At 33.3% G+C, this 27,954-nt stretch overlaps 2 protein-coding genes across 4 annotated transcripts; one reads left to right on the forward strand and one right to left on the reverse strand.

The window, feature by feature from the left end:
- Nucleotides 1-346: 346 nt before the first annotated feature.
- On the reverse strand, nt 347-14,524 carry LOC123676198 (ATP-dependent helicase brm). 3 transcript variants are annotated; one of them, XM_045611947.1, is made up of 21 exons: nt 14,382-14,524; nt 14,243-14,323; nt 12,058-12,588; nt 11,729-11,952; nt 8,906-9,062; nt 8,473-8,607; nt 7,248-7,438; nt 6,724-7,191; nt 6,478-6,652; nt 5,966-6,191; nt 5,798-5,906; nt 5,479-5,718; nt 5,192-5,369; nt 4,314-4,556; nt 3,887-4,242; nt 2,349-2,679; nt 2,004-2,234; nt 1,612-1,901; nt 1,319-1,534; nt 1,135-1,261; nt 347-1,051 (listed from the first exon to the last, which is right to left on the reverse strand). In XM_045611947.1, exons 3-21 carry the CDS (start codon nt 12,583-12,585, stop codon nt 743-745), a joined length of 4,734 nt encoding a protein of 1,577 aa, XP_045467903.1. In that variant the 5' UTR covers nt 12,586-12,588; nt 14,243-14,323; nt 14,382-14,524; the 3' UTR covers nt 347-742. The 3 variants fall into 3 exon arrangements, with proteins under 3 accessions (XP_045467903.1, XP_045467902.1, XP_045467904.1); XM_045611946.1 differs by lacking the exons at nt 14,243-14,323; nt 14,382-14,524 and adding an exon at nt 13,407-13,567; XM_045611948.1 differs by lacking the exons at nt 8,473-8,607; nt 14,243-14,323; nt 14,382-14,524 and adding an exon at nt 13,407-13,567.
- Nucleotides 14,034-26,885, forward strand: LOC123676197 (protein PRRC2C). The gene is made up of 9 exons (XM_045611945.1): nt 14,034-14,191; nt 15,661-15,801; nt 16,211-16,469; nt 16,583-16,992; nt 17,959-21,081; nt 21,344-21,967; nt 22,149-22,352; nt 22,684-23,119; nt 25,585-26,885. The coding sequence occupies exons 2-9, from the start codon at nt 15,715-15,717 to the stop codon at nt 25,806-25,808; spliced, it is 5,367 nt and encodes a 1,788-aa protein (XP_045467901.1). The 5' UTR covers nt 14,034-14,191; nt 15,661-15,714; the 3' UTR covers nt 25,809-26,885.
- The last annotated feature ends 1,069 nt before the right edge of the window (nt 26,886-27,954 follow it).

Below are 27,954 nucleotides of genomic sequence, written 5' to 3' on the forward strand. Positions count from 1 at the left end.
TGGTTAGCACAATAAAAATTAAACTCCCAAAATATGCTAGTCATGCATGAAAAAAGGTATCCCCAGTTACACACTGTGTAATTCGGATATGCATGAATTCATCAAAATTCGACAAGCAGAACGTAAGTTTGTGGATCCCCGGGTATTTCTCATTTGCGCTTGCGTAACCTTACACCTGTATGAGACCATCTACGGTCCTAACAGGATACTTACACTAAAGTCCATTCAAATTTGATAAGCATGATAAAGCTAAGGCTATTGCTAGACTTTGTCGACCCACAAACAGAAAACAAAAGTTATCCAGAACAATTTAAAATTCATTTTGCTAGCCAAAAGTTAAAAGTAATAAAGAGAAACAAGATTTTCTATTTATATTACCACATCTTAAAACCTAAGAAGCAATATAACAAATAACATGAAAATGTTTCAAGGAAGACATTGAAAGCTAATATAAGGCTTTATTTCTACTGTCTGAGCAGAAATAGTACATAATATTCTGGGGGCACCTAATACATATTCACTTATGTTATATTTTGCAAAAATTAGGATGCGAGATTTCAGATGAAAATAAATAGATAATAATCATGAAGAATAATATTTTTCACTGAAGGAAGTGTTTTTTGGGCGAAATTTCAATTCCTCACTGAATTAAAATGTATTTCCATTATTTCACTCATATACACAAACCTTATCTACGATAATCTAAATTTTACAATTCTAAGTAATTATTTAAAATACAAATTCAATCATCGTCTTCATCATCATCATCTGATATATATTTCCTAGTATTTTTCTTCTTTCTTCCTGGCGTTTTCTTTTCTTTCTTTAGTTTCAATTTCATTTTCACAGTTGATTCATTGTCAGACTTAGTACTTTCCTTATCATCATCATTGTCAGATTCTGCATCTGTTTCAAGTCTCTGCTTGGCATTCGTAAATACCGACTGTAGCACAATACTATCTTCGTGTATCAAGGAAGCTTCCTCATTATAAATTTGTGCATTTTGACAAAGAAGCATGAAATCTCTTTCCAAATCCGCCATATCTGAATACTGTAATATATTTGAAATATATCATTCTTATTTTTTCACAGTTCCAAAAGTTAGAACATTGGAAATAACCAAACAAAATTTACCTTTCCATCGTCAATTCGATTCAGTATCTTATTGATGTCTAATGGCTTCTTGATAACCTCATAGTAATCAGGATAGTCCTTTTTTGGTGGCAATTTCATAAATGGCTCACTAAGTAGTCTTCCATCGCTGAAATAAATTGAAATAATGAAAAAAAGGACAAAACTATAACCAATATTATATTACCTATCTGTATATTTTGTTACAATATTCATGAGTTTTTTCATTTGCTTTTTCAATTTCATATCTGCAATGGATAATTTACTTCGTTTTTTTGAGCTTGTTCCTACTTCTACATCGGAATCATCTTTCTTCTTTCGCTTCCTGCCTCTCTTTTTCTTTGCTTTTTCTTCCTCTTCTTCTTCATCATCATAATCTCCACCTTCATCAATCGCCTTCAACCTTAAAAAATCATTGAACCTTTTTATGGAACTGGCCTCTTCAAATTTATAAAAGCATAATTTCTATACTTCACTTACCACTCTTTCTCTGTTAAACTATCAGTGTAATCCACTTCTTTCCTTTGCCTACTTCCTCTTCCCAAAAGACTCTCAGTATCTTCATAATTCCATGGATCTACTTCATCTTCTTCTTTAACTAACCAATCAGGAAGTTCGTTCACTTCTAGTAGTCTAGGTTTACGATTAGATCCCAACTTTGCTTCCTCTCTTCTTCGTTCCAGATCCATTTTTTGGAAAAGTTCGAATTCGTTTTCTGATCTAGCTACCATTTGATTGACTGCTTCATCGTCTGGAACTTCATTTTCCTCCTAAAAAAATGTGTAGGTAGTTTTTATCACATGCTTGATCATCGATATCAAATCTCAGAAAACAAGAGAAAAATTATATTTTATTAATACAGATTATCTTACCTCTTCATCATCTCCATCCTGATGCAAAATACTCTGCAAAAATTGTTGCCGTTCTGATCCAGTTGATTTTTGATCGAACATACCAGCTTGAATAACTTTTTCATCCATGTTCAATTTATATCTAGCTGCAGCCAAAATTCTCTCTTCAACAGAATTAACTGTCATCAACCTCAAAACTCTTACTTCATTTTGTTGGCCAATACGATGAGCACGATCTTGCGCTTGTAAATCCTTTAAAAAAATTGTAAGTATGGAAAATACTGGTCTGAACCAAAATAAAAAAATCATTATCTATACAAATATATTCAATTCATCTCTGTGACTTAGAAAATATTAATAACGTACCTGATGAGGATTCCAATCAGAGTCAAATATGACCACTGTATCTGCACTTTGTAAATTCAATCCCAAGCCACCAGCTCTTGTGGATAATAAAAACAGGAAATAATCACTATTTTTAGCATTGAATTTCTTTAAGAGATCTCCTCTGTCTTCTGCTTTGGTAGTACCATCTAATCTCAAATACCCGAAACCTCTCCAATTCAAATAGTCTTCCATTATACTCATCAACTGGGTCATTTGACAGAAAAGTAATACTCTATGCCCTGTTGCTTTTAATTTTGGTAATATCCTATCGAGCAGTTCAAACTTTCCAGAAGAACGATAAATGTCTGGGCTGAAAAGAGAATAAGTTATAGTTTAAATTATTAAATTTTGAATTGAATTGCAAGTAACATGGTAAAATGATAGGCTGTGTGCCCTTGGATTTAGCACATAAATAGTTCTATGCTTGTAACGCTCCAATAAATTAATGAAGAGCTTGTTCATTCATGTACCAATTCTGGTGAATAGGTACATGTGGTCACCAAGGATGCATGAATGAATGGGCGCTTGAAAGCTGACTTCATGTCAGTGGTTTGCTAACATTCCTAACTTTTTTTATTCTTCTAGAGTTTTTTATTTTGAGTATGGTCCGTATATCACCTTGGTTACTATGGTTAGTAAGTTGGTGGTCTGTATATGTCAAATTCCTCAAAAACCAGTAACTATTTCCTCAAACTTCAATGAGTTATATGTCATCAGAGCCACCAACCTTTTTTTCTGGTTAGGTTCAGTAACCATGCCCACTCCGGTTGGGAGTTGTTATTTTAATTTTCAGATTTTTGTTTTATTTTGTTTTTTTTTTAATCTTGTTTTTTTTTTAATCTTGTTTTTTTTTTTTAATCTTGTAAACTGAAAAGGGAGTTTAAGAGTAGCTTCAGCTAATCTTCCCCTTTTCGGGGCAAATGTATGTACATTTGTTGAATAAAGTCGGTTTGTTATTATTATTATTGTTTATGAATATTTTTCATGACATCTAACACTCAAAAACTTTATTATTTTAATCATGAAACAAATACGCTTCATAGCCATTAAGAACTATTAGTTATTTACAAATTAAAAGAGATCAACCATTTTTAACCTCCAAAATTCTGTCAATGAAAAATTTGTTGACCATTGACAAGTGTCAAGCGGTCCGTAAGTACGAAGCAGGTTACCTGAAACATTGAAAACCGCTAGTAAGCGCTCTGAAATTCTCAGCGATATACGGACCACACCCATAATGTGGAATTTTTCTTGAAGCAAAATGACTATTCAATATACAGGGTGTTAGTGAATGAATATAGCAAACTTTAGGGGATGATTCGGCATAAAAAAATAATTACAGTTTGCTCTATAATTTTTGTTTGAAAATGCTTCGTATTCTGAGATACAGGGTGTTGAAGTTTCTGAAAAATTTTGACAGTAGTCAAAGATAACTTTCCAAAAAATCAATTAGTGAGACACTGCCTTACAGAACAAGCTACAACTTTTCACAAATTCCAATACAAAATAATTCTTACCCAGAAATCATGCCACCTGCTATTCCAACGTGGTCACAGTATTTCTCTTCAATATGAGGGAACATAAACGGATGATTACAAAGTTTTCTTAATTGAACAATAGTGTTCATCAGTGCCTTCGCTCCTCCTCTACCCTTATTTCCTCTTTCTGAGCCATCAGTCAGAAGAACACCTTTACTCTGCATATGCTGGTAAAGTACCTTTTGCAATCCAGACATATCACATTTGATGATGTATTCCACTTTATCTGGCAATTGAGATTCAACCTCTTTCTTCAATCTTCTCAGTAAAAATGGTCTAAGAACTTTGTGTAGACGTCGAATAATCAAAATAGTTTCTTCTTCATTCAGCTCTACCTAAAATATAGAATTTTATGAATAGGAAGAAACTTCTCAATTTCTCCTAAAGGACTGTGTTGATGGCTTACTTTTTCACCGGTAGTTGCAAAGGGAGCATTGAACCATTGTTCAAATGTTGAGCAGCTCTTGAAAATTGAAGGTAACAAGAAATTCAGCAAAGCCCATAATTCTGGTAATTTATTTTGTAATGGGGTACCGGTGAGAAGTAATCGATGTGGAGCCAAGTAATGTGTGTTCAAAACTTGGGTTAGTTTACAGTGATGGTTCTTCATTCTGTGACCTTCATCAATTATCATATATTTCCATGGAAGCTGAAAAAAAAAAAAATATATATAATCTCATGGAGGACAGGTGAATACTATTGAAGAATTGGGACATCACATGAAAAGTGCTGGACAGTGGTTTTTTGTTGCTGCTAAAAATTACTTATTATTACACCATCTGTACTGCACACATAAAAACAACTGTAAATACTTTGATCAACTTCTGTGAATAATTTGAATTTTATTGGTGAGTTTTGAACTGTTTTTTTTTTCACAACTGTTTTTAAAGTTTAGTCTTTTTCTATCTAAGGATGGAATTAAAAAAAAAATCATCTAAAAAAAATTAGAAAATGATATTGAAATTTTCCCATTCGAAAGAGTAAACATCTTATTTGCAAGTCAATATTTAACTTATCATCTTATTGATCGTGAGATAAACACATTTTCTCTATTGTGCTCAAAATAACAAACGATTAGGGCCTATTTTGAAGATGATATTTTCAACTTTGTCATTTTGTTTATATAGGTGATTTTTTGATTAAATTGTTTACTTTGGTGATTTAACCACCTGTTAAAATAAAACATCCTTGAAAACACTCACTTGCCAATTATTTTAAGAAAGAAAGTTTTGAATGATTTTATAATGAAGAAAATAATGGATAACTCTAGATATAAAACCTTACCTTAGCCAAAACTCCCTTATCTTTTATTACATATTCATAAGTTGTCAGTAGGACATTGAATTTTGTTGAACGCATTTGGCTCTGGATTGTTCTCCTGCCAGCAGGAGATCCTTTGTAAGATACTACCACCACTGAAGGAGCCCATTTTTCGAACTCCAGAACCCAATTAGACAGTGTTCTAAAAATAAAAAAGAAATTTTAGACTTTTTTTTTTCAATTCAAATGGTGTTACTCCTATAGTCATAACATGAACTTCATTGACTTATTTCAAGATAAATAATACTCACGATAATGGAACAATGGTGAGAAAAGGTCCATTCACTTTTTTCTTCTCCATCAAATAAGTAATTAGGGCAATAGTTTGAATAGTCTTACCCAGACCCATCTCATCAGCTAAGATTCCATTAAGATTGTTGTTGTACAAGGAAACTAGCCATTCCAGACCTTTAATTTGGTACTCCTTCAGTTTGCCATTAACTAATATAGAGGCTTGCTCAGTAACTATTTCGTGTACTGTATGGGCGATACTGTAAATAAAAATTAAAGATTAATATAAAAAAATTGTTTCCATAACAGCAAAATCAAAGAATAAAAATATAAAAGTACCTGTAATAAGTTTGCTCTTCATTAGCATTTTTATGATATTCATCATCCTCAACTTTAGCTTTCTTTATAACTTCTTTAGCCTTTCCATCAGGCGAGTCGCCTCTCTTGCCTAAATCACAATTGAAAATTATGCATTTAAGTAGTCAACAATTTTTTTTCAATACCCACCTTTTCCATCCCTGTCATCATCATCATCTGAGTCATCATCAGATTCCACAACTTCCCAACCTGGATGTTGCTGGAGCCATTCATTTAATTGACCCAAAGTTGGTGCATCCTCTCCTGATAGTCTCTTTCCCGTGATTGTTTCAACAACAGTTACTGGTTTCTGGGAATCTTGAGATCCATCATCATCAATATCCAAACCTTCTTTCTTCAATGATTTTTTCTTCTTCTGAAAATCCACATTGTAAGTATTTTGATATTGAGTTGAATAACTTTACTTCCACAAAAAAATAATTATGTATTTTTATTCAATATAATAATTATTTGTCAGCTACACAGTGAGATTTCGGAAATTCGAAGGTTTCTTTGGATCTTTGGATTTTCAAAAATCTCACCTATTCCTGTATTTAAATAAACTGATACAAGTCAGAATGATACTTACCAGAAGAACATGTAGTTTACAAAACAATTGTTGTGTTGAATGAAATAAAATTAAATAGGAAATAATTTCTCACCTTTTTCCTCTTTTCTTCTTCTTGTTGTTTCCTTTTTTGTTCCAATTTGTGCTGCTTCACCATTTCAGTCAAGTTACTGATATATTCATCTGTCTGTGAAAGTAGGAATGCCAAACGTTTATCTTTTTTCTGATCGATAAGTTTCCTATAACCTTCTTCATCCTCAGCCATAAGTCTGTAACACAAATAAATTGATTATTAGTATGTACGGTCTTCAAATAATGTTGTCTTTCTTATCAAACTAACCTGCGCATACGCTCTTTTTCAATACGCTCTTGTTCTTTCTTCTGCTCTCTTTCTGCATTAGCATGATAATTCATAACTGCCTTGTTCAATCTAGTTAATTTAGCTTGATTGTTTCTGTGGAATTCTTTGAAATCTTTGCCATGTTGTAACACAGATGTTAGGAATTCTTGGTGTTTCTGTCTTCTCTTACGTTCGGCTTCTAATTTCTGTTGTTTCTCCAGTTTTTCAGTAGCTCTAGCTTCACGAAGACCCTGCCGTTTGGTGCGTTTGTAAGCTTTAACATTTACCGCTGTCTCCAAGGTTGTATCTCTACGTGTGCAAGCTATAATTTCACTTCTGAGTTGCCTCTGAAAATTCAAACACCTTAAAGCTCTCAGTTCTATCTGAGCTTGAACTCTCAATTCCTCGGACATGTTTGTAGGCAGATTGTTGAGTTGTTCAATGCGTGCAGCAATTCTTGCAGCAACCCTGTGAAAAACAGCATGAATTGATAGTTCATTTGGTCTATCCAACATCTACTTTACCTATTTTCTCGTTCTTGAAGGATAATCAGAGGATCCAAACCTGCTGGTTTAGGAATAGATGTAATGCGGTTCTGCTTAGTGGGCATCTGTTGGTGAGGTGGTTGTGTAGGTAAATTGGGACGCATTCCTGGAACATGAGCCTGTCCAGCTTGAACATTGCCTGGCTGAGGTGGTTTTCCTCCTAAATTAGGCTGAAAAGAAATGGAAATGTATCACTTATTTACATTTTGCAACAATTGAAAATTCTGTAGCATTCAGAAGAAAAAAGTAGTAAGTAAATATGGGTTTCAGATTACCACCACCGATTTTTAATAGAAGTTTTAACAATAATGTTCATAAGAAGATTTTTGAAAAACTGAATATTTGTTTTGGATATAATTTCTTTTAATAATCTAGCTCAAAGTTATATTTTATTTTGGTCCACATAATACAAATAATATAATATTCAAGATTTTGCAAATTTCAATCAGAAAAAAAATTCTTGTGGAAAATCTACGTTTACTAATTTTTATTGTTAAACTACCAACCATTATTCTACAATTTTTTAATATCTACCAAATTTCAAAGAAACTAATCATTAGATCCTAAAGGAAAAATAAACAAAGTGCAAAACATCATTGAAATAATTGCAAAAATAATAACACATAATATGATAACCAATCACAAAAAAATTCAGGTGACAATCAAAAAGATAATTAAGTTTTATAATTTTCTTCAATGGAGGAAGAAATTTTTTTTTAATTCACAGTATTCTAATGTGTTTTTCTCTTCAAAAAAGTTACCATATGTATAAGAAACTTCCCAAAGCATTCAATTTTATTGAGTTCTGAGGTGTTATGTTAGCAGCTTTTTGTGAATTGATGAAATAATTAATTATTTCATAGATAATAGCTTCAGTACCCCACCAAAATCACAAAATTTTGTTTTTCATCTATTGCCGATTTGAAATCGTATCTGAAAGTGATAAAATGTCTCCTAACTCTGCTAGAAGACTGCAAGTGGTGCAAGCACATTTCATACTACTCAAAATAATAGCTTATATGTGCGTTATTCAATAGCATGCAACAACATCAAGACCTAGACAATACTGCTACTCTGGAATTAATTCTCCAAAAACTAAATATCCATCACAAATCCATCTGCATTATCTTGGCATTTTCGACTTCAAAAGGATGCAAAAAGCCGAAAAAAAATACTGTGCGCATGCATGCTGCAAACGCTTTACCTGAGGCATTACAGGTCCTGGGGGACCTTGAGGACCTGGAGATGGATTAGACTGGTTTCCCATTGATGTTGAAGGCCTATTAATGGGTGGAGGAGCCCCAGATTCTGGGGTCTCATTTGTTTCAGGTTGTCCAGCCTAAAATTGTTGCAAGTGGAAAAATTGAAGACAATTTCCAAAGTTTATGCCATCGTCTCAACAGTTAATTACACATAAAATAGTTTTTTATCTATACCACCGCAAATGTTCTTGATATATATAAAAAGATATTCACAAGTAAATGCAAATTAGGATGAATGAAAAATAAAGTTATTTTGGTGAAACAACTTTCTGTTTATTTGAATTGTATGATACTAAAACTTAAACTTTTTGTCTGTTTTTCTACTGTTGAAAAGTTGCTTTCTACCAGTTATAATTAAAATAAATGTATGCTTACATTATGTGGCTGTCCAGGACCAGTCGGTTGAAAGGGGCTTGATGGAGGTGTAGGACATTGAGGTGTTCCATCAGGCCTCTTTCCCTGCACAGCTAAAGCCATTTGGGGACTTATCGATTGATTTCTTGCAAACAAACGATAAGCCATTATCTGAGCTCTGAAAAAGTATTTCCATAAACATCTTTAACGAGTCAACTATCATATATACTTCAATTGTGTATACAGGTTGTTTATATGAAAAGGAGTCACCCCTCTCATATTATGATGATTTGCGAAATTTATTTAGATACGATCATTAATGTTTGCATATTATGCCTTACTTTTGTGACTTGAAAACACAACTCTCTACAAGGGTCGATACAACCCCAATAATTTGGTTAGAGAACAGGGGTAGTGTGACATCTCATTAAAAAGTCTTTTTGTCAGAAATGCCTGACAGGTCAATACATTGGCAAGAAAACGAATTTTCTCTTGTGATCGTTTCATTTTATTGCGTACAAAAGGACCCCGCACGTTTAGTATGGAAAATGGCTTTCCGTGAATTTGGCTGAATTTTTGATATGTTGTAGTTCTTGATGAACTGATCAGAAAAGTCCTTAGCCACAAAGCTCAAAAATGGACAGTTTTCGAGATATGGAGCTTTGAAAATGGATTTTTTGCAATTTTCGGGGTTTTTGCTCGTCAATCGGGGAGCTCTCATTTCTGATTTTGATGGAATTTGGATGTTCGGCGGCCAGAACCCGACTGAGAAATGATCCTCCTTGGTTATATTAGGCACCGCCATCGATAATTTTTTATACACGGCTCCACATTGGCTATGAAATGAGATACAAAATCCAAGATCTTCCATACATCTTTTCATGCCAAAAGATGACGCCAGAATAATTCACATGACCGAGAAACGACATATTGTGAGATTTTTTTAAGAGAGATCATAATAACTGAATCCTCATATATCTGATGTCCAATAATATCAAATATGTTAGCCGAAATGTTCATAACCAGGCATCGAGAGCTGTAAAGGGGGAAAATGGGAAAATCATAATCATATATCCCCAGGGTTAACAATTGTGATCACTATTGATGTCATTTACATATGATATGTGATTTTTTTCTCAAAAATCTCGATAATCTGACAATGGGTTGCCAAGACATTTTCCTCAGAATGTCTCGAAATTGATGATAGCATCTCACAGACAAACGAATCCGTGAAAATGTCTGCAGTTTTGATGCAATATAGTACTATACGGGTAGAATATAGAAGTCCAAGTGTTGGAAGCTAACTATGAATGGAACTTCCGATATTAACCCACGAATTCTTGAAAATAATTTTTTTTTCTATGAACTTTTTGAACTTCACACATACGAATGAATACTATCTAATAATATGATCGTTGGCAAAATGAATGAGTATATCAATCAAAAACAATATAATAATGAGAGTGACATTCATAATAATAATAACAATAATGATAATTTTACCCTCGATTCGATTCATAATATTCTAAATGATTTCTTGCGATTGCTAATATAATTTTAAATGTTTTTTTGTTTATTATCATTATTGTTATTATTATTATGAATGTCACTCTCATTATTATATTGTTTTTGATTGATCTACTCATTCATTTTGCCAACGATCATATTATTATATAGTATTCATTCGTATGTGTGAAGTTCATAGAAAAAAAAAATTATTTTCAAGAATTCGTGGGTTTATATCGGAAGTTCCCTTCATAGTTAGCTTCCAACACTTGGACTTCTATATTCTACCCGTAAAGTACTATATTGCATCGAAACTGCAGACATTTTCACGGATTCGTTTGTCTGTGAGATGCTATCATCAATTTCGAGACATTCTGAGGAAAATGTCTTGGCAACCCATTGTCAGATTATCGAGATTTGTGAGAAAAAAATCACATATCATATGTAAATGACATCAATAGTGATCACAATTGTTATCCCTGAGGATATATGATTATGATTTTCCCCCATTACAGCTCGCGGTGCCTGGTTATGAACATTTTGGCTAACATATTTGATATTATTGGACATCAGATATATGAGGATTCAGTTATTATGGTCTCTCTCAAAAAAATCTCACAATATGTCGTTTCTCGGTCATGCGAATTATTCTGGCGTCATCTTGTGGCATGAAAAGATGTATGGAAGATCTTGGATTTTGTATCTCATTTCATAGCCAATGTGGAGCAGTGTATAAAAAATTATCGATGGCGGTGCCTAATATAACCAAGGAGGATCATTTCTCAGTCGGGTTCTGGCCGCCGAACATCCAAATTCCATCAAAATCAGAAATGAGAGCTCCCCGATTGACGAGCAAAAACCCCGAAAATTGCAAAAAATCCATTTTCAAAGCTCCATATCTCGAAAACTGTCCATTTTTGAGCTTTGTAGCTAAGGACTTTTCTGATCAGTTCATCAAGAACTACAACATATCAAAAATTCAGCCAAATTCACGGAAAGCCATTTTCCATACTAAACGTGCGGGGTCCTTTGAAAATCATTCAAACAAGCTATTCGAATTGATCTACATAGACTGCCATAAAATAAAAAATACCGAATTTGGTCATTTGATGTCCATTTTGTGAGACTATTTGTCAAACATCTAAGATACATATTTTAACATTTTTGTAAGTGAGACATTTAATTTGAATGATTTCCTAATATTTGTTTTCTTGCCAAAATACTGAAATTCAAATCAGAAATGGTTGAAAAAACTAAATTTTATTCCATATTTATTACTGGTCACTTGAAAAATTTGAAGTTCAAACAGATTTGAAGAAAATTTGATAAATCTTTTACCTTAACTGTGTCATTTGCAACTGACTGAAAATGGAGCTGCTTCCATTACTACGAGCTCTAATAGCTAAAAGCTGAGAATATCTGGGATCCTCTTGCAATCCTTTCTCTTCCATCGAATCAATGGCTCTCTGAAGTGCATTCAAATTCTCTTGCCCCTGAGGTGGAGGGCCACCATGATTATTAGATGAAGAGTTTGGCTGAACATTAGATGGCGGTGGAATGTTCTAAAAATTAGTGTTGGAAGAATTACATCAATGAAAATTTCAAACCGAATTATAGAAACATGTTCAAATTGGCCAATAGTGAAAGTGAAGAAATTGCTTAAATACCTGAGACTGTTGTGGGTGGGGAGCATGTGGGTGTCCAGGATACGGTTGGCCAGGGATATTCTGTGAATGCATTGGTGGATTCTGAGGTCCTCCCGGGTGTCCGGCCAATGGCGGTTGAGAACTACCGTGAATGGGGTGAGGTCCCATACCATGATTTGGGTTTACATTTGGTGGTAACGGTCCCTGCATGTGATGACCATGTGGACCTTGACCTTGATGGTTATGCGGCCCAGGAGGATGCCCTTGAGGCATGTGGGACTGTGGACCCGAATTTGGTGGTGGATGACCAGGCAAAGATTGTGGGGGATTGCTGTGACCTTGATGAGATGTATGAGGTTGGGGCATATGGTTTGAACTTGGATTAGGGGCTGAATGTGGAGGACCATTCATGTGGCCTCCCATTGGGGATGGATTCTGAAAGGGGCTATGGGGAGAATGAGGTGGTGCTGGACTTTGTGTAGGCGGTCCCATCGGACTGGGCGCTTGGGGAGGAGCCATAGGGCTACTCTGAGGCGATGGACTTGCCATTATCTGTAACAAAATGTATTCATATTAGATAGTTAGACATATAAAGATCAAAAGCTTAGTCAATATGTATGCAATTGATATTGAGTGAAAACCACTTAAAACAAAAAATGAAAGCATTCCACTTGTTTGTTTATTCAATATACAGCCACACAAAAATTTTGATTTTATAAATGATGGAAACATATAAGTTTCAGAAGAAGATTCTAATGTATAAAATGTCACATTTAATATAATAATTCGAAAAATATTTTTTTCATATAAATTAAAAATGCTATTTGATCTCAATTTTGTTTAGCTATTTGCCAATGTGTGTTCAGTCTGTGTTTCTTCATGTTCTTGAATGAAAGAAAACAAAACATATTAGGAGAGTTGTAGCACACAAACGAAAACTCAGACTGTCAGCTCTCATTTCTTTAGTTGTACTTGTCTCTTTAAACAGATATATTATTAATAATTATCTCAAAGTTTCAAGTCAGAAATATATCTATTCATCATAGATCTCTCAATTTTTAGTTAACATTTCACACAGTTCACTCATAATGAAAAGAAGATATTTTGAGCTGATTAATACTACTTGATACTGATGGTACATATCAAATTAGCATTCTTCCTTGAAAGTTATTTGAAATAAAACGCCACTACTTTGAGTTCTGGTGAATTTATTTTGGATTTTGATTTTTGTTCACTTCAAATAATGGTAGGGATTTCATTTTTTTTGTTCTCTGTGATATTGCAATTAAAATAAAAAGCGGCTTGAAGTCAAATGGGATTGGCCATCTTAGAAATAATATTGTTTTGTAACTAACAGTTCAGATACTCACATCTATGTACAAAAATTATCAGAACAAATATCGAGTTATTATGCTTATCTTCGGATTCTACATATATCGTAAAATAATAATTTCCATCATTAATTTTTCAATAAAGCTCATTTCATTTCTTCACCATCACCAATATAACGACGTAAACACAAGCCATAGAAATTTCATTTGACGGAAATGTCATAGAAAAGAAAAAGTAGATTCCTATAATTATATTAAAGGTTCGATCTCGATCTGCTAGTCCTTGAGTACACTATAGGTTTCTTCTAACAAAGAGAGCCATCTCTGTGATATTATTTTATTTTTGTCCTTTCCTACTACAGGCTACTTTTCAACGAAAATTCAAAAGCAACTCAAATAATAAATATGATACTGTGAACTATAATTTTTTCATTGTTTCATTACATTAATATGTCGGTTGCATTAAATGGACTTAATTTAAATTAAAACGAAAACATTCACAGCTTGCCCTAAACTGCCATCTACCGTCTAAATAAATAGGTACTCATAGTTATTTTCGAACAGAAAAAGAAATCGCTGTTTTTCAGTTAATTGAATATAATTGTATTTTAGTTCAGTTCATTCCTGAAAGGTAGCACGACAAAGTAGTGACGTCATTTTATTGATTTGTGAACAGCATCTGCAGTCGGCAAACGCCATTTTGACTTGTGTTACTACTTTTATGTATGGTGGTTAATTAGGCTAAAGTCTGTGGTGTCTATTATTGAATCAAGAAGTTTTCATATTTGATATTATTGATTATATTCCCATTTGAACGGACCAGGGTAAGTTTCCAATAAGAAAGGAATTCGCATTTGCCAATTATCGATGCTTACCTCGACATATTCTCATTTCTAGCGAACTACTGTTATGTCGCTTAATGTTCATTGAAGCATATATTTATTTCAGTTCGTTCTCTGAAAAAAATCCCTTCAAGTATCAAGAATAGAGTTTAGTCCTTCTAATTATGCTTACCTATCTATTTTATATTTCTCTTGTATCTTTTGTTCCGAGCCATCACTGTTTGGAATGTAGTGAAGGAATTTAATATAGTTTCCCTTTTTGCGTGTTTGTTATTCTACCTCTCAATTAACATTTTTAATTGAAATGGAATGGCAATTAGGTCTTTTAGTACAACAAATAGTTTTTTGAACAGCTGACATTTATAGCCTACTATTGACATTAGTATGGATATGAAAATTTTGGATCACTTGATTGTTTTTTATTTTGGATTCCTATATCATATGGTATTCAAAGTAGGGACATATAATGTACTGTCCAAATACTAGCTGAATAATTTAAGAAAAGAGATTTCGATTGGAAAAATATTTTTAGGGAAGAAATTAATTAAGATCAATTTAGGTCTTAGTTTTACATTAGGAGAATAAAACCCCAACTAGCAACTACATCTGAGTAAAATCTTTGACTTTGAAATTTTTACTCATTCATCATAAAAATAATAATTTTTGTTGACAAGAATATAATAAAATTATAAAAAATATGGTATACCCATCGTTTTACATACATAATAATATTTGATATGTATCCCCTTTTGAACGCTTATTGATGATTTATATAATAAACATGTCTCAATATGGGTAATGCTGGTATCTCCTTCCAGGAATAATACACATGTGTAATTGTATATAACTGAAATGAATGTTGAAAATTCAAGTTACTGTTGATATCTCTTTGATATTGATTTTAACAGTAATACAAATTTGAGAAAGCAAATACATTTTTGCTATTCATTTAAATGTATCTCAATCATATTGAAAGAAATAGCAAATGTTGCAGATAAGAGTTCAAGTTGAGTTTTATGATTTATATCATGATGAACAATTAAAAGGTGCAATTTCTTTGAAAATGGCCTGTCTTGAATTTTTATTCAACAATAATATAAAGTAGTTTTCCTTGTTTCATATAATAATTGATAGTGCATTACTTATTATTTATTTGTACAATATCATTTTCTTAAAACATTGATACATTTTTTGAACAAAAATTCCATAAATTAAAAATTGGGTACTGAAAATTTGTGCCCTTAGATGCAAAAAAATATACTGTTTATTCCCTGAAACTCATTCCTCCTTGAAAATTCTCAAAACAAATATTGTTGAGAAAAGAATGTTAAAAGATAATTAACAAATTGAACAGAAGTGGAGAGGAATGTATTTTGATAAACAGTATGACTCACCATATTTTCATTGTTTATGCAATTTCAGGTTTCACCATTTAGGATTTTTTTTTCTAGGGATAAGGTTCGTTCGCTGGGTTCTGAAGTTATAAATGTGTGTGGTTAGACAGTATGTCTACATTTTCCAGTCTAGGATCCAAAGGGGGAAAGCCGAAGTTTCAATCTTTGGATATAAATAGAATCTACAAGAGTAGCAGAGTGAGCATATTTTTTATATTTACCCCATTCTGATTAATTTCAAAATTTCCATATATGTATGTATATTGAATCAATATACCAACAAAACAAAAGGAATTGGAATTTTTATTTTTTTTTTTTTCAACTATATTTCAAGTGTAAAGAAGAGGCATTATACATGAGAAAGAATATGAAATTTGAAGTTTTTGTAATATTGATTCCCATTTCATATTTTTTGTGGTTTATTCAACCCATATCAATATTATCAATTAATGACCGTCACTTACTATTATGGAAATATATGTTTTTTGCTTCTCAACTGAATTTTTTTTTTTTTTTTTTCAAATAAAGATTCTATATCATCAATTATTGTGTTCAATGTTATTTAGGGTTTTAATCTATAATTTTGTAATCCAATTATGTTAATTAGGGTGAAAGCTCAGAAAAAACCCAACAAAAAAGCACAGTACAATACAAACATGGCATGCAAATATTGGGAAAAGTACCAAACGCCCGTAGGCCCCCTGCAAATTTACCTTCTTTGAAATCAGAACATAGTGGTAGTGAAGCTGCAGTACCTTTAGTACCACCCGGTGGACCAGGATGGGGAAAGCAAGAGTCCAGTTCTCCTCCCAATGGAGTACCGGTTTCCAAATTAGATCAGACTCCACCTCCTACTTTACATCAAGGTGAGTTAAAGAAGTTTTGTGAATAGCATAGTTTTATTCCAGAATCACTAAGTCAGGTTCCTCCTGGTTTTCACCTCTACTATTCATTGTTCAGAAAACCTTTTTTTTTTCAGGTGCTCAACCTACTCAAACTGTCCCCCAGAAACCAGAAGTCCCACATCATGTGCCAAGTGCACCAATAGACAAATCATGGAGTTCAGTTATGAGCAGAGGGGACGCACATTCCCATCATCCTCCACCATATCAAGGCCCCCAGTTTCAGCACGATTTTCCGAGCCTCTCGGCCACAGACGGAGGACAGGTCAGAGGTGGAGGAACAGAAGCCCCCTATTCTTCGGGTTTGAGTTTACGGCCACAGACAGAAGGTTCCTGGATAGGAGGTGGAACTGGACCAGGAGGAGAGGGAAAACCAGCCTCGGGTCACCTGGGTTCCCCACCACAGCTATCGGCCCAGGCAGGCCTTTTGCAACAACAACAGCAGCAAACTTTACCACCTCAGTATAGAGGTGTAATGCCCTCCTTTGTAAGTATTCTCAAAATGCAGTCTTTTCCTGGAATTAAAAAAATTGAATTTCTTTTACTGTTGAATTGTATTTAACTACTCTCGATATTATAGTTCATGTATTTTATTTACTATTTACAAAACGAATATTGAGATTCTATTTTGTTCGTTTCATCGTGTACTGATGGAAGATTAAATATGATTCATTCAAATTCTTATTTTGAAAAACTATGAGTATATCACGTGAAAATGATGAATTGAAAACAACCAAAATCACTTCTTATTGAAAATTAATTATTCACTCATAATCAGAATAAGTACATCGGCAACATAGAAAGGTTGACATTACAAGTTTCGGGGTGGATAAATAAAATAAATATACAAAATCAGTATTCATTTTGAAACATTGCTCTGAGCATAGCCATAGAATCTAATAGGCTGGTTAAAAGCTGCTGATGTAACTATTAGTGTCACAAAGCGCAGGTAAATATGGCACAAAGCAAGTATCATGCCCTAAAAATTAAAAAATTGTATTTCTTCAATTGTTGAAATATTTATAATTGTTCTTTATTCTAAAATATTCTTTTGAGCGAGGCCTACATAATTTTCCAGACTGGATATGATTTATGCCTACGAAAACTTCTACTCTGACTTCTGTTTTAAGCTTAATATGAATTTTCTAGGACTGAAAATCAATTTTGAATAAGAAAAGAGTGAAATATTCTGATTGGTAACTACCGCGAGTGAATAATTTTTTATTAGGATTAGCCAGTACATAGAAATCTATAACAAACCATTTTAGAATGATAATTAAGGAATGAATTACTCAAAATTTGAGAAAATGTACCCAGTAAAAGCTTTAGAATAAATGAATTAGATATAGCATAACTTTTATAGGCGTAATACAGGCTATACTCAGAACATCTAGTACTCACTGGTTTTCATTATCTCCTCATAAATTTTACACGTTTTCAAAATTGTTTTCAGATGTACAAAAATAATCCCCCTCCTGCGAATGCCCCACCTAGTCTGACAGCTACTCATCCTGTTAGTTCTTCTCATGAAAATAATGGACGGCAGGAAAATCAACACTTTAATAATAAAAAAGGTTTTGATGAAACTGTTCCTCCTTCCATCATCAAGGAAGAAGAACTTCATAGAATGGATGAAATTGAGAGGGACATGGGTTGGGCTTATTCAGATGATATTGACTATAATAAGAAACTCACATTTAGCGATGATGAAATTTTGACTGATAAAAGCTCAAGAACCAAACAAGCAGAAGGAAAAATTCACGAAAAGCCAACAGAAGTTTCGAAAAAGGAAGTTAACGACGCTTGGCAAACATCTAATAAGGGACACTCATCAGAAGAAGAAGAAATGAAATTGAAGAGAACTCAGCACTTTAAGGAAGTTGAACTTGCAGTGCAAAGGGCAAAGCAGAGAAAGAAGGAAGAGGAAAAGCGATTTAATGAGGCCACCAAACAAGGTGCCCAACAAAAACTAAAAGAGTTAGAGGCAAAAATAAGCAAACGTGATCGAGATGGTGAAGAAGGGGTTGGAACAATAAATCCATCTATTGTACCTCCAAAACCAATTGCTCCCACAGAAATTCCACTCCCAGATTTTCAAAGAGAGAAAGATCCAACTACTACCTATAAAGAAAAAGAAGAAAGACATAAATTACCAGTTGAAAGTCACGATGAAAAAGTTGAAAAGTCTGGTAATAGCTTCAAACACTTGACAGAAATTGAAGGAAAGACATTCAAGAGAAATTCGAAAAATTCTGAGAGAGAATCCAGGGAACAAGGAGCTCCAACATTCTCTAGGCAATTTCAGAGTGATCTTCCCCCACGTTTCAAGAGACAACATACTCAGCAAAATGTTCAACCCCAGTATGGAGAACACTATGATAACAGATCCTCATTATCTCCTAACTACCCTAAAAGCAGTAGTACCAGAAAAGTTCCCTTACCAGGTCCTACTGAAATTGAACCAAGGAAAGTGAATATTGAAGAAGCTCCTTTAGTTCCCCAACCCCAAGAAATTATTCGTAAATCTGAATCTCCTCACATTATCGATACTCATGACATTGAAGTGCCCAAACTCAAAAAAGAAACAAGAATTCAAGAAGAAAAATTCGAGAAAATTGAATCCAATATTAAAGACTACGAAAGAAGGGATTATGCTCAAGGAAGAAACAGAAATGAAGTGGTTTCTACTGAAATTAAATCTAAAATCAACAAAAATCAGGAAAATCTTTATGAAAGATTCCAAAGATTGGATTCTCAAGAGTCTAAGGTGTCTAGAGACAAATATATGTCTGAAGATAATCGGGATTATAATTCTTGGTCTGAGTCTAGATTTGAGATGGCATTTGAAGAAAAGCGAAGAGAAGTTCATAGGGAAGACCGTAGGCAAGTTCCAGGTCCTATAACTAGAGATAGAATTGAAGCTGATGATTTTAATGAAAGTCGAAATTTAACTGCTTTGAAACGTGGTCAAATACCTGAGAAGAAAGCCAATGGTTTCAAGAATAAAGAAGAAAAGACTAATGAAAATTTGGAGCACAAAAACAGTGAAACAAATGAAGCTAAACTAAGTTTGGATCAGTCAGACAAATCAAAGAATGCTGCTAAAAAAGAAGAAAAGGATTCTAAAACAAGCGATGTTTCTAAAAAGAATATAAAAAATGATGACTATAGAGATGAGAAGAGGAATTCAAATAGAAATAAAGCGTATCCTTCAAACAAGGCTTGGAACAATGAGTATCATCACAGATCTACCGGAGAACGTGGAAACTGGCCAAAAAGATCCAATTCCAACAACAAAAATTCTCGTTCAAATGTTGGTCACAAACCAGAAACATTTGTTAATATTGCAACAGATTCAGAAGGTTCCTCCGAAGAACATCATTTAAGAGATGATCATTCTAATAAAAAAACAACTAACAGAAATCATGGAAGGGACGAAAAAAGAAAACCAGATAAGGATAGGCAAGGTGACAAAGTTCAAGACATCAAGAGAGATAATTATGTTCCAAGAGGTGAGCCAAGTAGACTCGGAAGAGGAGGTGGTAATTTCCGAGGTAGAGTAGGTCTAAGTAAAAGAATAGATGGCTATGGACCTCCACCATCAAAAAGCCCTTTCACCCATCATGATGATAAAAAACCAAGCGATAATGATGATTTCCAACAAATAGTCTCTAGTGAAAATGACAAAGATTCGCCAGTTGAGATTAAGGCAGAAGAAAACAATGCTGTCACAGAAAATAAAGTCACAGATGATAAAGAACCTAAGAATAAATCTAATAATAAACCTTTAACTGGTTCAAAGCCCCATAATTCGAATGGAAATCCTTCCCTTTCTAGAAAACCCAATCAACAATCTCGTGCTGTTAATGAAAAGAAACATTTTGGTAAAAATGAGACATCTAATACAGCTCAAATGAAACAAAGTAAATCTGATGAATCTAATTTGTTGTGTAGTGCTATTGCTGATATATCCCTGAAAAATAAAGAAGATCTTAGTGGCGAAATGGAGGAAGAAAGCATTGTTCCTGCTGATTCTGATGGTTTCCAAGAAGTTAAGAGTAAAAAGACAGTGAAAGAACGTCCAAGAACCGAGGATAAGCTCAATCCTGTCTACCCTGGGAAAAACTTGAAATCTGATATGAAAGAAAGGGACAAAAATAAGAAACCTATTCCGCAGCAAATTCAACAACCTACCCATAATATACCACCACTGATGGCTGTACAAGTGAATCCTCCCCATATTTTGCCCCAACCTAATAAAAATCAATTTGATCGTCAGAGTCGGCAGAACAAGATACCACCAAGATTCGTTAAACTTCGTGAAAATAACAGGCTTCAGAAGATGCAACAACAGCATGGCATTGTAGATATGAATGACATTAAAAATCGAAATATGTTTGGTTCTAAAATGTCTAATCCTCCAAATAATCCTGTGGTACCAATATCTAATGCTTGGGATAAACCCTTGGGGACACCTTTGAGACCAATAGAGCCAGACAATCTTTTGACCGCCTCTATAGATGGTGGAAATAGTATTGAACATCCTTCTGTGCAAGGAAATGCAGATGTGGATAAAGTAAGTATTAGTTTTTAATTTTTTTATTTTGAATAGACACGCGAAAGGCCTGGTGTGATTTGGTGTTACATAAAGCAAATATATATTTAATCTAGAAAGGCCATAAACAGAAATATTTGATTCAAAATAAGTATACCACAAAACACCGTTTTTAAATATTATAATGCGTCGATTGTTTATTATCAATAATAATGATACTTTTTCGGAATTAATTTGTATATTGAATAAAATATATTTTGAAATATAAATTGATTTCTTTCAGAAAATCAACAAATCAAACCTGCCTGATACAGTAATTCTTGATGGTGCAACGCCCCCAGTGAATACAATAATATTTGAAAATACCAATTTCAAATCTATGCCTAACAGAAATGTTCGTAACGATAAGTTAAGGAAGGAAGATGGTTCTCTGGAGAATCCATCGATGACAAATTTCAACAAACGCATGAATGATTTACTGATCAAAAATGACAAACAGTCTGATTCAATTCAATTGCAACTTCCCTTCAAAGAAGATAGCGGCGATATGAAACTAGACTTTTTCGATTCTGCCTTGTCGTTACCTGATGAGAAAGCATTAAAGAATCCATGTCTTACAAGGCCAATTCACTCAATGACATCGGGGGGTAGCGATATTTCAACTGCCGATGCCCTGAATTACAAAATTCAGTCGGTTAAGAAAGTTTGGGAAACACCATCAGAACATGGGGTATCACAGGAAGATGCTAACTCCAATTTCCCTAATTCTTTTGTCCCTGATACTAACTCCTTGGATGCTAGTTCTTATGGCAAAGGAAATGATAATGTTGAGGATAATCATGAGCAACACGGCTACAATCAAGCAGCCAATCAACAAACGAGTAACAATACTACCAATGTTTGTAAGGTATGTTTACAATTAGGTTTTTAATGTTTTCTCAAACATTCAAACGATAATTATCCTTGTCCCCAAATATTTGTGATTTTCTTTCATTTCATCAAATAATTCTGAGCTTCAATCAATTACTTTTCAATTTCTATTGAATTGTTGATTATTTCTCATTGATATATTCGAACTAAAATTTCAGGTCAAACCCACTCAACAAGTCTCTGGTGCTACAAATCAGGCAGTATCCAGCACTAATGCTCATCCTGCTCATTCCGGAATAATGGGCCCCGGATTAATGGGAAATCCATTATCGCCCCCACCAATTCAGCCAGTCATTGGTGCTGGTGTTGGAATTGGCCAACCACCTCAGCAATTCCCTACAAATCAGCATATTGGCTATCAAGTGAGTTGAAGTACACTCACTGCACAATTTCAAATTTTTATTTTTAATAATTCATAATAAAAACATGTTTTTGGCACACCTTGTGTATTTCCAAACATAGAGTCGGGTCAATGGTGGAAAACACCATGTTTTCATAATATTTGTTTAGAGAATCTTTTTATTACGAAATTGGATTTCAAATCAAATTTATTTCACAAATTATTGCGAAACATTGTGGTGTTTAATGTCTTAGAGCTTTTTATTTTATTACGGAAATCGAACTGAAGATACTATTTAAGCATTAAAATCATTGTAATACATAACAAAGTTTTGATTGGATTTTTTTTTTCAGACAAGCCTCGGCAGCAGAAGCCAATATGGTATGTCCACGATACCATCTCCACCATCAGTTTTACCCTACTCAGCCCCGCCTTTGCAAGCACAAACGGCCAACCTGTATGGTCCATTTCAAATTGATCAAACAGGTGTACTTGGAGGGCAGGGCAGGTCCCAATTCTCCCAATATCCCAATCAATACGGTTTAGGCCAGGCAGCTTCGAGCCCCTATTCGGCGCACTCTATGTTCCTGCAAACTCCACAGGCCCATCCACCTCCAGCTGCTCAAGGTCCCGAGATTTATCAGAACCTAAATAGCTACAGATTGTCGACTGCGGCATTCGGTCAAAATCAACAGCTGAATAATCCAACCACTGTTCTCATTTCGTCTACTTCTAATTCATTGATGTCCGCATCTGTCAAGCCGTCTACCCAACAAATTAGTGCAATTGGTGAGTAAGATGAGGCCATCAAAAATATCACAAATCACATCATATTTATTTCAACAATAGTAAATTTATTTTTATCACAGAATTTTCGATCAAAGTAGAAAACTTAGGCATCCTTGCCCGTGCTGAGTCATTTCATCAGTTTATGAGAGATGAATAATAAATGTACAAATCACTTCTTGCCGACAGGATTAAATCTTACATTACACCGGTCAACACGATTTTTGGGTGTAACTTCTACATGTTAAATTTTGGTTTCTCCTACAACAAAAATAAGGAAAAAATTTTTTTTCCGATTAAAGTTTGCTTTTTTTTTTTTTACTTCTAACTTTAATAAATTCACCGCAAATAAAACAAAATGAATCAACATCATTTTTACACTGTTTTGATGCCATTTTCCAACTGAGTAATACACAAATATAGTTGTTACAGCTGTAATAATCAAGTTAACATTCACTACTGTGCCTCTTACGAATAATAATACAGTTTACTTTCGGGTTAATCAAAGTGCTGCCATCTTTTGTTTATGAAATGAATTAATAGTATATTATTCAACGAGCGGTAATGTAGGTCATAACTCACGCAGATGATGTTTGCAGCACGAGCCGCAGGCGAGTGCTGTAATTCATCAAGTGAGTTATGACCATTACCGCAAGTTGAATACTATACTTTATCTACGACTATATCAATAAATACTAAGAAAAATATACAGACTTAGAATTAAGACAGAAGGAACGGGAAATAAACATAATGTGCTCGATCCCGTACAAGAGAGATGGAAACTTAGTGCTACCAATCACAATCGAACTAGCTTCGGCTAGCTCGAATCCAGTACATAGTACAGACATAAAAACCTTAATAATTGCCTATAAAAATGCATTAAAATATACCAAAAAATATTCCCTGTAAACGATTACGATCTTACTGCTACACCAATCTTGAAAATTTTTTCAAACTCCTTTATATTTTTTCGGGCAATTAATTCTGTATGGTAACATTAGCTGTTTGTCCTTTGGAAATGTATACCTTTATAATATTTCATCTTCACTATCTGAATTAATCGTTTTCAGCAAAACATTCACAATAATTAGATATCAACTTAATTTGAAAACGTCAAAAGTGACATTCCCTCGGACATTCCTCCCCTCAATAACAATAATGGAATGTTCCCTTTCGGCCAATCGAACAGAAGCAGAGAAGTATAGAAGCACAGATCCATATTTTCCAATTTATAATAGTGAGTTATGAGTAGTGAGTTATTATAAATCACGCTGTTTGTTAATAGATACTATTAATTGCTCAAAAGCAGTTGAATAATGAGTTTATAATTCAATAGGAGTAGATAAATCATATTTATCGTAAATCAGACCAAAGCAAACTTTATGAACTAAATATTTTTTTATAAGAGTTTATTTATCAGCAATCAGAATACATTCTATGAGCTAATTTTAAGAAAATAAAATAAAACATGTCGTGAAGATATTCTCCCCATTGGGAGAATCTCTTAGTAGTCCATCAGGTCAGTTGGCCATTTCCTTTGCAGTCTTCTTGTTTTGTTGACTTGTGTTAAAGGTTGTAGAAGGATATTTGTGTGAACTTCCAGTTTAGACTGACATTTACTACTTCTTGTTTTTATGACATCCTGAACAGGGGGTATTTTCAGATCTTCATGAAGTGTTTGATTAGTAACATACCATGGTGCGTTGGCTATCATATGCAGTATGAACTAAATATGAATATTTAAGTGTTTTTCAATGTCTAGAATCAGAATTTAAGCAAGAGAACAGAAACCCAAAAAAAAATATTTTTTTTGTTGACCTGTGTTATTGATATGAAAAGGAAGCTACAAGAACTGAAATAATTAATGATGACATGGTGAAAAGCAAATTTGATTTGGCGAACTTACAATGACATCACTTCTGATTATTACAATTTTAACATAACTTTTTCTACAAGAAATTTGAATTTTTCAAATTAGAAATGTGAAAAAAGGAATCAGTTGATTCCGGGAATAGTTGTTCCCTGTATGCTGATGGAATTGCAGCTTCCTTGGTGGTTCAATTGGTTAGAGCATCGGACTAGTGATTCGGAGTTTGCGGGTTCGAGTCCCGCTCGGGAGGGGTACTTTTTTCGGAATTAAACAATAATATTATGCTATTGTAATTTATTATTTTTCTTCTGAATTCATTCAAACGATAATGGCAAGTGCAAGCAATTTTCACAATGAAATAATTGTCACAGGTGAATTAATAATGACAACAAACACTTTCTCATATGATATTTGATTGTTTAGATATACAAGTAACGTCACTGATGCCATGTTGGATAAATTATTAACGTTTTGGAGATTTTGTTGAATTCATTGAAATAGTGTATTTTACATTGAATGAATTTTGCCTTTCGAATTGCTTAAGTTATTGAATTTTTTAACAAAAATATATTTTGATTTTTATCTTAAATTATTTCAGGAACCAAATCAGGAGGAGTAGGACAAGCTTATCAACCACAATCTCAGCAGGGTCAGCAGATGTACATGTTTGATCCTAATATTCCAGCAAACTACCTTCCAGGGTTACAAAGACCAACTGGTCCAGTTCAAAATAATGTTGTTCCAACAATACAGCCTTCTTCTTCTTACTATTCAGGATCCACTCCTGCTGCCAAGCCGTTTAACTGTTCTTGGGGATACTAAAGATGAGTTCTTGAAATGATGGAGAAAAGCAATGTTACAAAATATTCAAAGATGAAAATATCTTCTAAAAAATTGGTGTTGTGTCCAGATTGTTGTCTTCGGATTAGCTTTTGTTGTTTCACATAGTCACCAAAAATTAGAAAGGAGTTTTTCTGAGTATTGGTGAAAACTAACTGGTTATTAAAGTATTTATTAATCTATGCATAGATGTATAAACTATGAACTAAATGTCGAGACTTCATTTTAACAGTTTCTTTCTATTGAATGAGTGTATTCAAAAGTAATGTCCCTTAAACGATGTAGATTTCACAAACTCTTACTTCCCAGGGTATAATCTCTTGCAAGTTTGTCAAAAATTATTTCAAAATATATTATCAAAGTCGATCTTGATTAATTGATTAGTTTTTCTGTGATAAAAAAACCTTAAAAAGTGTTAGTACTGAGAAGGTACAAGCAATTTCTTAAAACAAATTATTTTTTCCTGATGAGACATTGATATGGAGAAGAATAATAATTTGGTTATATTCACCATTCCATATCCCTTTTATTGGAACTGCGTTCTAATAACTTTGAATGATTCATATATCAGATTGAATTAATTTATATCTCTTTAAGAAGTTTCTTATTTTTAGTTGATAATTTGAGTTCATCATACCCATTTGAAAACAGTGAAATTGATGTATTAATTAAAATTATTATCTCTCATGAATCTAAAAAGGTTAAATTGCCGATTAGTATAAAATCGTCATTTTGTATGAATTGTTGTCTGAGGACATTGAAAATTTGTTACTGTGGTTAATAGTGATCTATCCTGTACAGCATTAGATTTTACTTTCTTCAGTGGACTGACTTCAACTTGGTCTTATCAAATATTTAAGCTCTATATGTAAAATTTGTATGTGACAGTATTGATAAAGGTATTTTATCTGCTTCAGTTATTTCTTTAGATTGAAAGTTTTTTATGGCGCACAAATAGTATACAACTTGTAGCTTTTACAAAAGTAATCTGTATATGATTGTATGTACTTTGATTGATTAAACTATCCCTTAGAAGTATTATCAGAATCGGATATGAAATTCAATTTCTTTTCATTATTCCCTCATTTATATTATTAAAAATACTGCAAATTTTACACAATGGTTTACTATTTCCTTTTTCAATGTGAAATATATCCACACTTGGAAAAAATATATAAAAACATCAATATGAAAAATTTTTGATGGATATCTATAGGCAGGATTCACGCCAGTCATTTCTTCTGAAATTAAAATTAATACTGCAAAAATTCATAAGTGTAGGACTACATAAGTGTGTTAGGACTTAGCAGTAAGAAATATTGCAATCAGTATCACTGTAGCAGTATGTTCTCAATTTTAAGATGATATTGAGATACATCCTGGAAATGAAGTCCTTTAGTTTGTTTTTTTTTTGCTATAGTTTCAGGAAAAAAAGGTTAAGGATTTTTTTTATTTGAATTTTGGGTTTTGCTTTTTCCAAAACTTACTCCTGCTATAAAAATTTTAAGGGATGTTAAAGGTTATTTTTAATGTAAGTAAAGGTTTATTTATTTCAAATAATAAACCAAAAGTGACTTTAAAATTATACTTTTGAAGTCATATATTAACTTCATTACAATCTCTTTATAATCTTATAATATCTAACATCAGATATAAACTAAGAAATTTATTTACTGTCAGATTTAATTGACTGAAATTGTTATCTCTAGCTGAAAATATCGAATGTATTTTCACTGAGGATATTTGATAAATTAATGCTACCGTTTACAGAACGTTTCAGATTGAGGTAAGTAAAAAGATTCCAATTTTCACATGAATTTTTGAGCGCTTGTCTCCGGGCATATCGCTCTATCATTTCGTTACAATGTCTGCAATTTTTCAGACTGGTATCAAAATGATAATTTTTGACGATTCTGTCCGGCCGCATATACGATAACTCTCGAACGGAAGTCCGTAGACTTGAACTCCAGAAAATATTGCGGAGTTTGCGAACAATAAAAATAAAATAGTAAAAAGTTGAGACTATTTTCGTTGAAATTGGAATTCTGTATTTCTGAAAAGATTTCGGGTGTCGGTGTAACATGTATTGGGTGTCCCAAATTCATTTTCTAGAAAGAGGGGATCTCAG

This window comes from Harmonia axyridis, chromosome 3 (assembly GCF_914767665.1).
Source record: "Harmonia axyridis chromosome 3, icHarAxyr1.1, whole genome shotgun sequence".
Classification (NCBI taxonomy): Eukaryota; Metazoa; Arthropoda; class Insecta; order Coleoptera; family Coccinellidae; genus Harmonia; species Harmonia axyridis.